This window comes from Rhinoraja longicauda, chromosome 29 (genome assembly GCF_053455715.1).
Source record: "Rhinoraja longicauda isolate Sanriku21f chromosome 29, sRhiLon1.1, whole genome shotgun sequence".
NCBI classification, from domain to species: Eukaryota; Metazoa; Chordata; class Chondrichthyes; order Rajiformes; family Arhynchobatidae; genus Rhinoraja; species Rhinoraja longicauda.
Genome location: NC_135981.1, coordinates 7317265 through 7332043, shown reverse-complemented (window position 1 = coordinate 7332043; position 14779 = coordinate 7317265). Strand labels below are relative to the sequence as shown.

The following is a 14779-nucleotide window of genomic DNA, read 5'->3' as shown; positions in this document are numbered from 1 at the left end:
GGCGTCGCGCACAAGCTGTCCACATGAGAAATGAGCAATGATTGCGTGCTGTTGTAAATGGAAGAAGCCTCCAGTTGAACGACGACAACTGCTGTGACGCTCACGAATAAGATTTCAAATATTCCTTCGGCTCAAGTTGTGGATTCTTTTGTTGCAGTAAGTACATACCAGAAGCTGTTGGAAAATAATTCCTAAACTGTTGGGGCATGTCTGATATTATTAATAGTATCAGGTAATGTGCTTGTGCATTTGACGGAAAGAAGCTTTAAATTTGAATGTGGAGTGAATGTGTACTCGTGTTTCATATTCTTGCTTTGTCTGGAGTGAATTGTTGGCTGTATCTAGGAAATGTGGTAATTTAATATAATTACATCTCCTGCTGGTCTGAACTGAAGAACCGGAGGCAACGAGTACCTCTGGAAATGTATATCCGCAGGGATTAGCTCTGTCTGACTGGGGTGGGTATGGGTGTGAGTGGCAACTGACTCTTTGGCCGGCCAGGGAGAAGAAAGCTTCCTGCTTGCCATCCAGTAACCCCCGCTGGGAAGGCACACCTGCAGGGATGTTGGAGAAGGGATGTTTGTTGTCCAGGTTCACTCATGAAGAATGAATACTTGGACGAGGTTCAAGAAAACACCCAGTCCTATGGAGACAGACTGCAGCTGGAGCCGACGTCCCCAGGAGAGGAGGAGGAAAAATAAGCTCAAGCTGCATTGCATCTCCCTGTTTACGCCTCTCGGACCGGCTCATTATTGTGTGGGAGTAAAGTTTCACATTTTTTACAGGAACAATATCCTCCGTGACACAAATCTTTGACTCTTTGGAGAATGCAATCCACCAGTGTCAGTCGAAGTCCTCGTCTGGTTACTTAAATGCTCCTTAGTATTATTTGCAAATATTTCAATTGTGATTACTCAGTCTGAAGAAGGGTCTCAACCCGAAACGTCACCTGTTCCTTTTCTCCGTAGATGCTGCCTGACCCGTTGAGTTACTCCAGATTTTTGTGTCTGTGCTTGGTATAAACCAGCATCTGCAGTTCCTCACTACACATTTTGCCTGCGAAATCTCCTCAAAGTATGCCTACTTTGAAGAGGTTCTCCTCCTCTCTCCCACGAGAGTTCTGCAACACCCTCTCTTGCTGCTCCCCCTCTGTGATTCCTCCTGCTCACCGGATCTACAGCCTTGTTTTAACTCATACTCCCTACCACAGCCTCGTGTGTTTTCCTAAGTACCGTTAATATCTCTCGTTCACTTTACCCCTGACTCTTAGTCTGAAGAGGAAACGTCACCTATTCCTTTTCTCCAGAGAAGCTGCCTGACCCGCTGAGTTACTCCAGCATTTTGTTTGGCTTTGTGATGACTGATGTTGGTTGTGCTTTGTGGAATATCTCATCGGGTCAGTTCGTGCCTTTACCTCTCTGCTATCTTCTAGAATTCTGTTTACTATCATTCCTGTTTATTTTATCCTGTCTTTAAGGCATTGCATGCTTAGCAGTGGCTAGGTGGATGCCAGGTACTCTCAGTTAGCCAACCGTTGAATTTCTAAGTCCAGACTAAACCCTGTGTTCATTTAATCCCCATGGGTGTACATCCTGTGGCAGTATGGATATTGGTGGTCAGGCAAAGTTGGTGTCCTCATGAGAGAAAGATTGAGAACAGGACCTAAAAATCTGTGCCATGCACTGTGAAGTTTTTTAATGTTAGTACCGTGCACTGTTATGGGTACCGGTTATTAATTATGACATTTTGTAGTTGTTTCAATCATCTACACAGTTTAACTCCTACACGAAAGACATTCTCAGCCACGTGACTTTGAAAGGATTTCCTTTGCTGTGATTCTTCTGACGGTTTAGTCTAAAGATCCACATCATGCGAGGGCAGCAGAAGGGCAGGAAAAATCAGAATCATAATCACCTTTATTGTCATCCAAAAAAACAAGTAACGAAATTCCGTTACCCACAGCCCAACAATAAGAACAGTAAAAATAAGCAATAACACACACAATCACAAACCAACACAAAAAAAAAGAAACATCCATCGCAGTGAGTCTCCTCCAGTCACCTCCTCACTGTGATGGAAGGCCAGAATGTCTTTTCTCTTCCCCTACTGTCTTCTCCCACGGTCAGGCTGTGGAACTTGCCACGTCGGGGCGGTCGGGGCCCCCGACATTGAAGCCTCCGCCGGGCGGAGAAAATCCCGGCTGCACCGGACGGTGAAAGGTCCGCAGCGGGCCGACACAAGCCCCGCGATTCGGGGCGGGCAAAGACGCTGCCGCTGCCGGAGCTCCCGATGTCGGCCCCCACCCAGGGGCCTGCGAGCTTCCAATATCCCTGCGGCCGAAGCCTCCGAAGGCAAGTCACGTTCGGGCGAGGGAGGAGAGGTAGAGGGAGGAGGAGAGGTAGAAGCCCAGAAGAACAGTTTAGTGATACAGCACGGAAACAAGCCCTTTGGCCCACCGAGTCTGCACCGACCCGCGATCCCCGTACACTAATGCGATCTATCCTACACACGTTAGGGAAAACTTACAATTGTACCAAACCAATTAACCTACAAACCTGTACGTCTTTAGTGTGTGGGTGAAAACCGGAGAAAACCCATGCAGGCCACGGGGAGAACGTACAAACTCCGTACAGACCCGTTGTCAGGATCGAACCCGGGTCTCTGGTGCTGTGACGTAGCAACTCTGCCGCTGCGCAACCGTGACCAGGCAGGGAAAGGGAGGAGAATAAAGGGCAGTGATGTGATGATCAAGTCACAGGATATTTGGAGAAACATTGTTGCCTGTGAGAATATGGTAGTGCAGGTTGGCCGGTCGGCTTGCTGTAGAATTACAGTGTCGGAATGACGCAAAAAAGATTGTGTGTGTGTGTGTGTGTGTGCCTGGAGAAGGATTGCTTGGAACCTGATGAACAAAGAGTGCAACTGTTTTTAATTTGGACTTGATGTCAGGAACCTGGCCCCATCGCTCACTCCTGCATAGACTGGGATTTCAGGAGTTTCCTGAATTTGAGATTCAGTCTATTTTATTGGACTTTACCATTTTTTCCCCTGCTTCCTACTTAACGTAATTTTTCCAATAAAAAATATAAAGACCTGGGCCCGTCAGCTATGTCCAGTAACAAACTTTCCCTGTCGGAAGGAACTGCAGATGCTGATTTAAATCGAAGATAGACACAAATTGCTGGAGTATTTTCAGTCTAATTAAGGTTTCCGACCCGAAAAGTCACCTATACCTTTTCTCCAGGGATGCTGCTTGACCTACTGAGTTACTCGAGCAATTATGTCAAGCGTTCCTTGTGTATGTAGCAATAGTATATTTGCTCTGCATAGCAGTGAGGTAATAGTCTAATGGGGTTAACCTGTGTTAATATTAATCTGTGGGATCTAAATGGTGTTTTGACCGTTGTAATATCCAGCTATTTCAGGCAAGTAATTTAACTAGCAATAACTAGGGCGGCATGGTGGCACAGCGGTAGAGTTGTTGCCTTGCAGCGCAGGAGACCCGGGTTCGATTCCGACTACGGGTGCTGTCCGTACGGAGTTTGTACGTTCTTCCGTGACCTGCGTGGGTTTTCTCTGAGATCTTCGGTTTCCTCCCACACTCCAAAGACGTGCAGGTATGTAGGTTAATTGGCTTTGTAAAAATGTAAAAATTGTCCCTAGTTTGTGAAGGATAGTGTTAATGTGCGGGCATCGCTGGTCGGCGCGGACCAAAGGGCCTGTTTCCGCGCTGTATCTCTAAACTCAACTAAACGAAAAAATAGTTATATAGTTCCATAATGTCAGTTTATTTTTTTCTGTGGAAGAAGCTTAGCAACCATTTTACACAGGACCTGCCGAACTGTTAAATCAATTCATAGGAAAGAATGCTGTCCTCGGACTGATCAAAGATGATCAATAATACAAATGAAGAAACGGATTTAAACGTGAGGGAGCAGAGAGTTGGGAAAGGAAGGACACGTGTACTGATATCTAAATTCACATGTTTATTTGTAAGGATTTTTTTTTGACCGCACTCATTATGGAAAAGTAAAGTGACCTGTCAATGACTTCCAGTCAATAGCTCTAACATTGACAATATTGAAGTGCTTTGAAAGATTGCTAATGACTACATCAGTGCCAGTCTCCTGGGCTTGCAATTGGGGTACTGGAAAAATATATCTACAGAAGATGTCATCTCCATGCACTACATTCAGCTCTTGATCCCCTTGACAATAAGAACACCTATGTTAGGATGCTTAGTTTAAAGATTAGTTTAGAGATACAGTGTGGAAACAGGCCCTTTGGCCCACCGAGTCCGTGCCGACCAGCGATCCCCGCACATTCACACTATCCTACACACACACTAGCAGCGATTTACAATTTTACCGAAGCCAATTAATCTACAAACCCGAAAGTCTTTAGAGTGTGGGAGGAAACTGGAGAAACCCTAAGTGGTCACAGTGGTGCAAACTCCCTACAGACAGCACCCCCAGTCAGGATCGAACCGGAGTCTCTGGTGCTGTAAGGGAGCAACACTACAGCTGCGCCACCGTGCCGCCCCATGCTATTCATTGATTGCAGCTCAACCTTAAACAACATTTTACCAAATAAACTCCTGCACCTTGGCCTTGTGATCTCCATTTGCAACTGGCTCCTGGACTTCCTGACTGGTTGGCGTCCGTTGATTAGAAGTGGTCATAACATTTCCTCCATCTGACCCTCAACACTGGTGCTCCTCGCATTTGTGTGCCAAGCCCCTCGCTCTATTCCCTGTACATTTATAATTGTGTCTCCAAATCACAGCGCCCGCTTGATCTTTAACTTTGCCACTGACATCACTGTTGTCAGCAGAATTGACAATACACCAATGAGATGGAATGCAGGAAAGAGATCAGGAGCCTTGCATCTAGGTGTTAGAACATCGACCTAGTTAGTCTCTAAACGCCAGCAAGATGAAATAATTGGTTGTTGACCTAAGGAAATGGGCGATGGGAGGGAGGTGAACTCGATCCTTTACACCTCCACAGGAGCTGCTGTAGAGATGGTCAACACCTTCAGCTTCCATACCAGCAGCAATCTAACCTGGTCCCATCACACTGATGTGGGATCAACATAGGGTTGCCAACTGTCCCATATTAGCCGGGATATCCCGTATCGTATTTTGGGCTAAATTGGTTTGTTCCGTACGGGATCGCCCCTGTCCCTTATTAGGCCCCAACAGTGTAGGAAAATGCTGGTTAAATTCGAAGGTAGGCACAAAATGCTGGAGTAACTCAGCGGATCAGGCAGCATCTCGGGAGAGAAGGAAAGGGTGACGTTTCGGGTCGAGACCCTTCTTCAGACTGAAGATTTATTTTTTCTCGTCTTGACCCGAAACGTTACCCATTCCTTCTCTCCTGAGATGCTGCCTGACCCACTGAGTTACTCCAGCATTTTGTGTCTACCTCCAGACAGTGTCGGCCCGGAGGCCCGGGCGCCACCTAATGGAGTTTGCCTAGCAACCCGCCTCCCGTCTCGGGCAGCCGCCATTGGTGGAGCGGGAGCACGTGGCCGCTGGCTGGGCGAGGTCACGTGGGGCACGGGTCGGTGACGTCACCTTGTCCTGTATTTGGAAGTGAGGAAGTTGGCAACCCTAGATCAACATATGTACTTTTTTAGGCAGCTGAAAAGATTGGACATGTCCATGAGGATTCTCTGAAGCTGTAGATGCACTGTAAACATCTCAGCCTGGTATGCCACCATCTTTGCCTGTAGCAGTCCAATCTGCAGAGAGTGGTGGACATAGCCCAGCCCATCTCAGGCTTGTCACTTCCCTCCATCCAGTTTATCTTCACCGTATGTTGCATCAAAAGGCTTGGAAGTATTGTCAAGCTGCCTGCCACCCTGGCCATTCCCTTTTCCCTCTTCTCCATTCTGGGAAAGGATACAGGAGCTTGACAGTCCAGTTATCCAAACTCAAGAACAGCTTCACCCCCACTATCATCAGACTCCTGAACCCATCATCTCTTTCCTGGGTACTCTTACTCTTAACTTTACCTCATTTGATTATTCCGTTATTGTTCTTTAGTATTTTTTGGCATTAGTTTAGATTGCACACACAACATTTGTGTTAGACAATAGACAATAGACAATAGACAATAGACAATAGGTGCAGGAGTAGGCCATTCAGCCCTTCGAGCCAGCACCGCCATTCAATGCGATCTTGGCTGATCACTCTCAATCAGTACCCCGTTCCTGCCTTCTCCCCATACCCCCTCACTCCGCTATCCTTAAGAGCTCTATCCAGCTCTCTCTTGAAAGCATCCAACGAACTGGCCTCCACTGCCTTCTGAGGCAGAGAATTCCACACCTTCACCACTCTCTGACTGAAAAAGTTCTTCCTCATCTCCGTTCTAAATGGCCTACCCCTTATTTTTAAACTGTGGCCCCTTGTTCTGGACTCCCCCAACATTGGGAACATGTTTCCTGCCTCTAATGTGTCCAATCCGCTAATTATCTTATATGTTTCAATAAGATCCCCCCTCATCCTTCTAAATTCCAGTTATTTTGCTCTTTTGCACGTTGTATTTATTATTGCATCTATCATTACTATGTATATTGTTTACTCTGATCTTCATGTGAACAAGGAATTTCATTGTATCCTGTGGTAAATGATAGTAAATTGATCTGAATCTGGTTTGGCCATTTACAGTACAGTCTGCAATATCATCTGCAATATCATCTGCTGGCATTCCTATATGACTGGTCGATGGTTCAGACCTGACGTGACACTCAGATATTATGTGTTACCACTGGAGGCTATGCTGCCATTTTCTTCCACTTCCTGGTTCTATCATTCTTCTCCCACTTCTCTTGCTAGCCTGAAGGCGATGACCTTATTCTAGGGTGAGATTTTGCAAGTATAATTAATCTTTTGGAGGCTTGCTTCACGTGGATTTACATTCACAGTGTGTGAACTTCCGAAAGAGCAAGATACCTGACCCCGCTGTACACAGCTCGTGGAGCTGCAGCCTCACAGCGCCAGATTCCCAGGTTTGCTCCAGACCTTGGGTGCTGTCCGTGCGGAGCTTGCATGTTCCCCTGTGACCTTTGTGTTGCAGGATTCAGGAGAGCAAATCAACCACAATCTCTGTTCCTCTCCAGTGACCTGGGCAAAACCTGTCTGAAGAAGGGTCTCGACCCGAAACATCACCCATTCCTTCTCTCCGGAGATGCTGCCTGTCCAGTTGAGTTACTCCAGCTTTTTGTGTCTATCTTGGGCAAAACTACAGTTGTTTTAGTTTTGGAGGTACTGCATGGAAGCATGGAAACGTTGGGCCCACGCCACGTCAATGATTGATCTCCCGTTCTCATTCTCCCGTTCACACTTGTTCTATGTTATCCCACTTTCTCACCCACTCCCGACACCTTGGGGTCAATTTTTATTTTTATTTTTTCTACACGTGCCAATTAACCTACAAACCTGCACGTCTTCGGAATGTGGGAGGAATCCGGAGCTCCGGGGGAAAACGCACGCGGTCACAGGAAGAACGTGCAAACTCCGTACAGACAGCACCCATAGTTAGGATCGGAACCCGGGTCTCTGGCGCCGTAAGGCAGCAGCTCTGCCACTGCGCCACCGTGCCGCCCAAAGTCCAGTTTTTTAATGTTGTTAATCGTATAAATATTTAAAAAAGCTGGAATTCAATAGTGATCGTTGAGCAGCTTGTGAATGTATGATGTACATGGATAGAGTTTCTTGCAATTGTGCTGCATATGAGACTGAATGGAGAGGAATGTAGACTCACAATGGAGGTGGCCTGATTTTCCTGTCCTAATAGCTCGTCTTCTTCACCTGATTTTTTTCTTTTTCCCCTGGGTCGTTTGTCCAGATGATTCAGTCTGTCCACTCGCACAAGAACAACCTCCACCACGCTTGAGACTATTAGAGATACAGTTAACAGGGTGGAGCTTTAAGATGTTATTTTTACAGTTGGGCCTGCTGTCCTCAGCAGTACCATTTAATATTGGGATGACATTAAAGTGGTGCAGATGAAAGGTACAACATTGGCCCGCTGACGTTTGCAACTAAATTAAATAAGCAGCTAAGCGGTCACAGAGGCACGTTCCTATCACCCACCACTTCAGTCGACATCCCTATAATTGTGTCCGATGGAGCCCGCGTCAGCAAGAAAGAACTGCAGTGTTCAAAACAAAGCAGCAACAGTTGAAATTGATGACACAGTTCGTTGCTGTGAATGAAAGAATAGCAAATGTAATCCTCAGTGAGAGGCCTGCTGTAGTCCATGTTGAAACCACGCAACCAAAGAATTTCTGTTCATAATTTTTAAACTAAGTTTTGTTTAGAAATAGCTAAGCATGTTCCATGATTTTCCCCACAAAAAATGAGGAAAAATTGTTTCAGGAAAGAAAATAAAGAGCTTAGTCCAAGTGAATATATCCTTCGGTAAAAAATGTTTCCTAAAGTGAGACGTTGACTGGTTTTATATTCCCAATTTGAAAATTGCAAATGCTGCTATATTTGATTAAAGAGTGCAGAATACTTATGTCAAAGATGGTAACATGTCATTTCACAACCTGGTTATTATTTTGTATATGTAGCAAATGCAATCCCAACAGAGTTTGAGAGAAACAAGCACATTTATGCTTGAAATGTTCACACAGAACAACACAAGAGTCATTAAAAATAAAAGACAATTAAATTATAAGAAAATAACTGCAGATGCTGGTACAAATCGATTTATTCACAAAATGCTGGAGTAACTCAGCAGGTCAGGCAGCATCTCGGGAGAGAAGGAATGGGTGACGTTTTGGGTCGAGACCCTTCTTCAGACCAATTAAATGTTTCATTTCATTTTTTTGGTTGCCCTTAAGGTGTGACAAGAAAATTATGTTGTCCTGTCATTCCCTTTCTTGTTTCTGCAGTGCCTTGTACTTCCAAGGCTAGACAGGCCGCACAAAAAAACATAGCATGCAATTACAGACTGAATGCCTATCTCTCTGTGGCTATGTGGTACAAAATCATTGTTTCAGTTGCCCTCTGCCTCCTTCCATCACATCTTTTCCCAATGTACTCGTGACTCTATCAGTGCAAATTTCTGCCTGCATGCAAGACTTCACCATTTCACCACCTTTACTGCCTATTCTAACCTCCCCCCCCCCCCCCACTCCCTCCCTCCCATCTGACCCCTGCGATCTCTTTCACATGGTGAACAAGATGAAAGAAAATATTCAATTTAACCTTGAGTCCTGAGATGGAATGTGCAGAGTCTAAAATTAGCTATTATTCTCTGACTTTATATTGGAATGGTACAACTTTGGTGGAACAATGTAAGAAGCCAAGGACTGAGAGCTCAGTGTAAAGCCCCAGTCCCACTTCAGCGACTACAGGTGACTAGGCTGTCGCCACATGGTCACTGCCCGGGGTGTCGCCTGTACAGTCGCTAGTCGTCTCCAAAGAGTCGTAGCGTCTTTCTGATCGCCGCTGGATTTTGAGATGTTTCAAAATTTTCGGCGACTGTTGGTTTGACGCCAATGATTGTAGCTTGATGTCTCCTGACGTAGGTGCTATCATAGGTTGTCGCCAGGTGACGTAGGTTGTCCCCGGTGCTGACTTTGGTGAATTCCATTGGTGACTGCCTACGTCAACCGGTGACAGGTACCAGCGTCTAAACCGTAGGCCAAAATGACGTGTATTGTCTTCAATTGTCTCCAGTTGTCGCCGACAGGGTAGTAGCTTGTCGTAGCTTGTTGCGGGTGGACGTAGGTTGACTTCAGTTGTTGTAGGCTGTCGCCTGTGTGGTTGTAGGTTGTCGTAGGTGCGGTTGTAGGTGAACGTCCTAAGTCGCGACGATTGGGTTGTCGGTAGCTTGCCATAGCTTGCCGTTGACTAGGTGGTAGGTTGTTGTAGCTTGTCGTAGACATTGCCGTAGTGGGGGTTCAGTCGCCGGTTTTTCGTCGACCTGCTACGACTATGACAGTCGCCTAAAAAATTGCCTAAGTGGGACAGGCCTCAAGGAAGGAGAATTCAAGTGGGACCCAGTCATACCTTCAAGTTGAAACAGCAATTCACTTGTTTTTGTGTACCTCTGTTGGTGTCTACAGTAGAGACGCCAAACTGGCTCGCTATTTTTTTGGAATCCCTCCATTCAGTCTGCAAAGGTGTCCCTGAGCTTACAGTTGCTTGCTACTTTAATTCTCCTTTCAGTTTTAAGAGCTCTCTGCGTTGGCCTCTTATATTGCTCTGCAATGTCATGCCGTTTCAATATAAACTTGCGGAACAATATCTCCTTTTCGATTCCGCACATTCCAGCCCTCGGGACTCAGTGTTAAATTCGACCTCAGATAAACCTGCCATTTTTGTTCATATCAAAAATAGCCTGGGCTGTGTAATCTGCAAAATATTTCCAGCATTCTCGTTCACCTTAACTTTCCATCAACTGCCATTGTTTATCTTTAGTCAGAGGGTGGTGAATCTGTGGAATTTTTTGCCACAGAAGGCTGTGGAGGCCAAATCAATTGACAATTATAAGGCAAAGATAGATAGATTCTTAGGAAAAAAAACTGCAGATGCTGGTTTAAATCGAAGGTAGACACAAAATGCTGGAGTAACTCAGCGGGTCAGGCAGCATCTCTGGAGAGAAGGAATGGGTGACGTTTCGGGTCGAGACCCTGCTTCAGACTGAGGGATAGATAGGTTCATGACTAATACGGGTGTCGGGTTATGGGGAGAAGGCAGGAGAATGGGGTTAAGAGGGAATGATAGATCAGCCATGAATGATTGGCGGTGTAGACTTGATGGGCTGAATGGCCTAATTCTGCTCCTATCACTTATGAACTTACGAACCTTTGTGGGGTTAATTTTAGAAATTCACATTAGCAAATGAATTTGCTTTATAAATTTTCACGGAGAATGAACATTTGATTTAATCTAGGATACAAATCCTTGCTTTCAGGCATGCAAGTTACTTCACAATGATTCTGAATTTAGTGATCAAATATGAAGTGGTTCTGCATTTAAGCATTTGTATTAAGGAATAGATGTAGGAATGTAAACAACATAAAAACTAAAAATGTTTCTATTTCAAGACTGATCTCTCGGTTTCTATTGATTTGTAAATTTGTTGGAGTTTGCAACCGGCTACGAGAAATCTAAATTGGTAGATGAAGATTGGAATGCCACAGCAGACACATCTGGCAGGTAATTTAGCATCTCCTGGCACACAAACTGCCTGAAATCTGCCTTCACTGGACACAATGGGGAATTACCATCAGAATGGATCAATTTGACCTAACCTGAATGCGATAGTGCACAGGAGCCTGTCTGTGTTCCAACTGCATGAGGTTCTGCTCCGAATTTCTGAACCATTTGAATGTATAGTCTCAGATAGACGAGGTTGGGGTTGCACGGTGGCACAGCAGCAGAGTTGCTGCCTTGAGAGTGATCAGCCATGATCGCATTGAATGGCGGTGCTGGCTCGAAGGGCTGAATGGCCTACTCCTGCACCTATTGTCTATTGTCTATTACAGCGCCGGAGACCCGGGTTCGATCCTGACTACGGGTACAGTCTGCATGGAGTTTGCATGTTCTCCCCATGACCTGGGTGGGTTTTCTCTGGGTGCTCCGGTTTCCTCCCGCACTCCAAAGACGTGCAGGTTTGAAGGTTAATTGGCTTTGGGAAAATTGTAAATTGTCCCCAGTGTGTCGGATAGTGTTAATGTGCAAGGCTGGCGATATCAGTGGAATTTTTCCTTTTTTGCTTGCTCAGTATTATCTCTTTTCTACTTAACTGAACAGTTAGAATTTACATATTTCCTAATGATATTCTGTTTTTTAGGCAATAAAGTAGTTTTGTTGATTTGGTCTGCTTTCTAAGTACCTCAACAGCGTGGTTTGATATGAGGACTTCAATGGTTTTTATTTCAATACTTCTATATGTTGGGAAATGTTATCAATGTATCAATGGTGCTTCAGAAGCAGAGTGAAATTATTTTCATATAAACAGTCCAGTAGATATTACCACCCCACCCCTGATTAGCCGTTGTACAGAAATAGTCTACTGAGCCTGCAAGCAAGATGCGCCATGTTTTGGCGCCACTTTGCTCGGTACACATGACAATAAACTAAACTGAACTGATAAACTAATCTGAACTGAACTTCGATTGCACTGTTAAAGTTCTCAAGTGGTAGCCTTCCCTGCTGTGCCTTTTTATTTGACTGTGTAACAAGGGAAGGCTTCCTTAGTTAGGCTGCTTTAGATTCTATCAACACTATTCTCGGATAGCCTTTGCTGGACTTCCCCTCAATTACGATCAATACTGGTTACTGAACAGTGAGAAAGATTTATTTTTTCAACTACAGATACCTCTGAAGGTTCTTTTAATGAACACGTGTGGGCAGCTAATGGATGAGGATTTTTATTGCATGGAAATGCGAGTTTGCTCTTCTGTTAAAAATTGATCCAAGTTTGTGTGGCCAACAGTGTGGGTTTACCCTTGTAATTCTCACCAGACTAGGATGTTGTTCCAAATGAGTACTTTTGTAATCTGTTCCTTGTTTGAAAGTGCTACTTTGAACAAGATAGGCCGCACATTGCAATCAAAGATTTTAAAAACATCTTGACCAAATTATTTCTCATCTCCAGACATTAAATTGTTTGAGAAAACAATTCCGCATTTGGTGTGCCCAGGAAAATGATATTCCGACTTCGAGTTTCTTCCCAGCAATTGGTTTAGGGAGGGGAGTTAATACTGCTTGAGATGAATTTTTACTATTTCAAGCATCCTCTTTCAACTTCTGCATATGTTTCATTTGCATGTGGTAGGTCTGGAATGTTTTAAAACCAAATGCGACAGAACAAAAGGAGCAATTATTCTCAACACTGTTCTGCAACTTTGCAAGGCCCACACATCCACACACATACAAGGGCGGCTTTACTCTCCTCCCCAGCTCGTGCTGGTTTCTGGACTGGGCCTCGGATAGAACCTGCCTGCCCATTCTACCATTTGATATGATTTTGAAAACTGTGGTTGTTCACTGTTTCTGAGTAAGTTTTCCCCTGGACTTACAGTTGTGTTCTTTTCCAGTGTAGGCACACCCAGTCTGGCCTGGATTTAGTGGAGAAGAAGGCCTCAACAAAGCCTTGAACAACATTTTCCCCTCAAGAGTTCAGCCGCGATGTGCATTAAGATAGCACTTGGATAGAGTTTACGGACTATCAGGCTTGCCATCCACAAAGGAATACAAGACTGACTTTTTAAAAAAAAATCTATTTGGGCAACTGGTTTCTGCAACTTCTGGTATGAACGGCGTGTGTTTCTGAAGACGATTTGCGCGAGACAGGCTGCCGTTGCCTTGAATGTCTCTTGGCCTTTCTCCAGTTTGATGTACTGATCATTCATGGTGCACATGTAAAGACCGTCTTGCTTCATCATGTCAACCAACAGCAGTTCGTGCACACCACCGGGTAGTGGACATGTAAATGGTTATCCCGTGCCCCACTATCCGTTCTTCTTCCCGCCAGTCCTCGGAGGCCTTTCACCGCCGTCCATAAACGGATTGCCGCACCAGCTTCCAGTCAGTGGCTACAGTACGCCCTCGCCTGCAAGTAAGTAACATGACGTCATTTGGCTTTCCACCATGTTTTGGAGCAAATAGTTTGCTTCTGGTTTTTTAAAAACAAATGTGCAAGGCTTCCAGCCCCTGGATTATAACTGAAGAGATTTTGCCGCCGTGACGATGTATATGATCTGTGTTCCTCGTTCTTAGTGAGTTGTCAGTACAATGTTTTTTTAATTTATTTTTTAATTCAAAACAGTTTGGCTTTTGGCCGCAAAATTGGAGACAAGCTGAAACTAAGTTTTGAAACTTGTGGAAAAGTTGATCAGCTACTCCAAATTAAATCATTGAAACTGTTGTTAAGTTGTCGAGGTTATATGTTGTATTGTTGATTGTTGTGATACTCTAGTTACCAATACTCAGTTCCAATGCAGCCGGTCGTTGGTAACTAAAATTGGTTGATAGGACAACCCAACATTTTTATTATTTATTTATTTTTGCTTGTTTTGAAGCCTACACATTTGCAGCCATTCACAGTAAACACAGCGCAAAATGAAGGTGAAATCAAGTGGTTATTTGTTCATTATGTTGATTAGTGCATTAGTTGCTCAGTCATTACAACCACAAACTGACTGCTTTTATTCCAAAACATTGTTGATATTTTTACCCAATTGCTGCGAGCTTACAACTCATTTGTCCAGGTCAAAACTACAAGGAGGGAGAATTTTTCGTTTGGAGGAGAGTGATGTTTATAAATAATAAAGCTGATGGTGTAAGAAAATAACTGCAGATGCTGGTACAAATTCACAAATGGCTGGAGTTACCTGCTGAGTTACTCCAGCATTTTGTGAATAAAGCTGATGGTGTTGGTTTAGTTGAGTTTAGAGATGCAGCGCGGAAACGGGCCCTTCGGCTCATCGAGTCCGCGCCGACCCGTGATTGCCGCACGTTAAACTATCCTACACACACTGGGGACAATTGACATTTATACCAAGCCAACTAACCTACAAACCTGTACGTCTTTGGAGTGTGGGAGGAAACCGAAGATCTCGGAGAAAACCCACGCAGTTCACGGGGAGAACGTGCAAACTTCGTTCAGACAGCACCCATAGTCGGGATCGAACCCGGGTCTCCGGCACTGTATATGCTGTGAGGCAGCAACTCTACTGCTGCGCCACCATGCTGCGGCCTTTGATCTGAGTAGGTTGAGAGTTAAAGCTGTAGCCTGGATCACTAACA

General features: G+C 44.8%; 1 protein-coding gene across 8 annotated transcripts in view; it reads left to right on the top strand.

The window, feature by feature from the left end:
• Positions 1-14779, top strand: part of raraa (retinoic acid receptor, alpha a) — a 524616-nt gene that overhangs the window by 312342 nt on the left and 197495 nt on the right. For 5 of the 8 annotated variants that reach the window (XM_078424857.1, XM_078424854.1, XM_078424855.1 and 2 more), the window contains one exon: positions 13069-13589. The exons of 1 other annotated variant lie outside the window; for it this stretch is intronic. In XM_078424857.1, coding sequence (XP_078280983.1) covers positions 13415-13589 — 175 coding nt within the window. In that variant the 5' untranslated portion in view covers positions 13069-13414. Of the gene's footprint in view, positions 1-24; positions 157-13068; positions 13590-14779 lie in introns of those variants that run through there. 2 more of the 8 variants (XM_078424859.1, XM_078424858.1) reach the window with 2 other exon arrangements.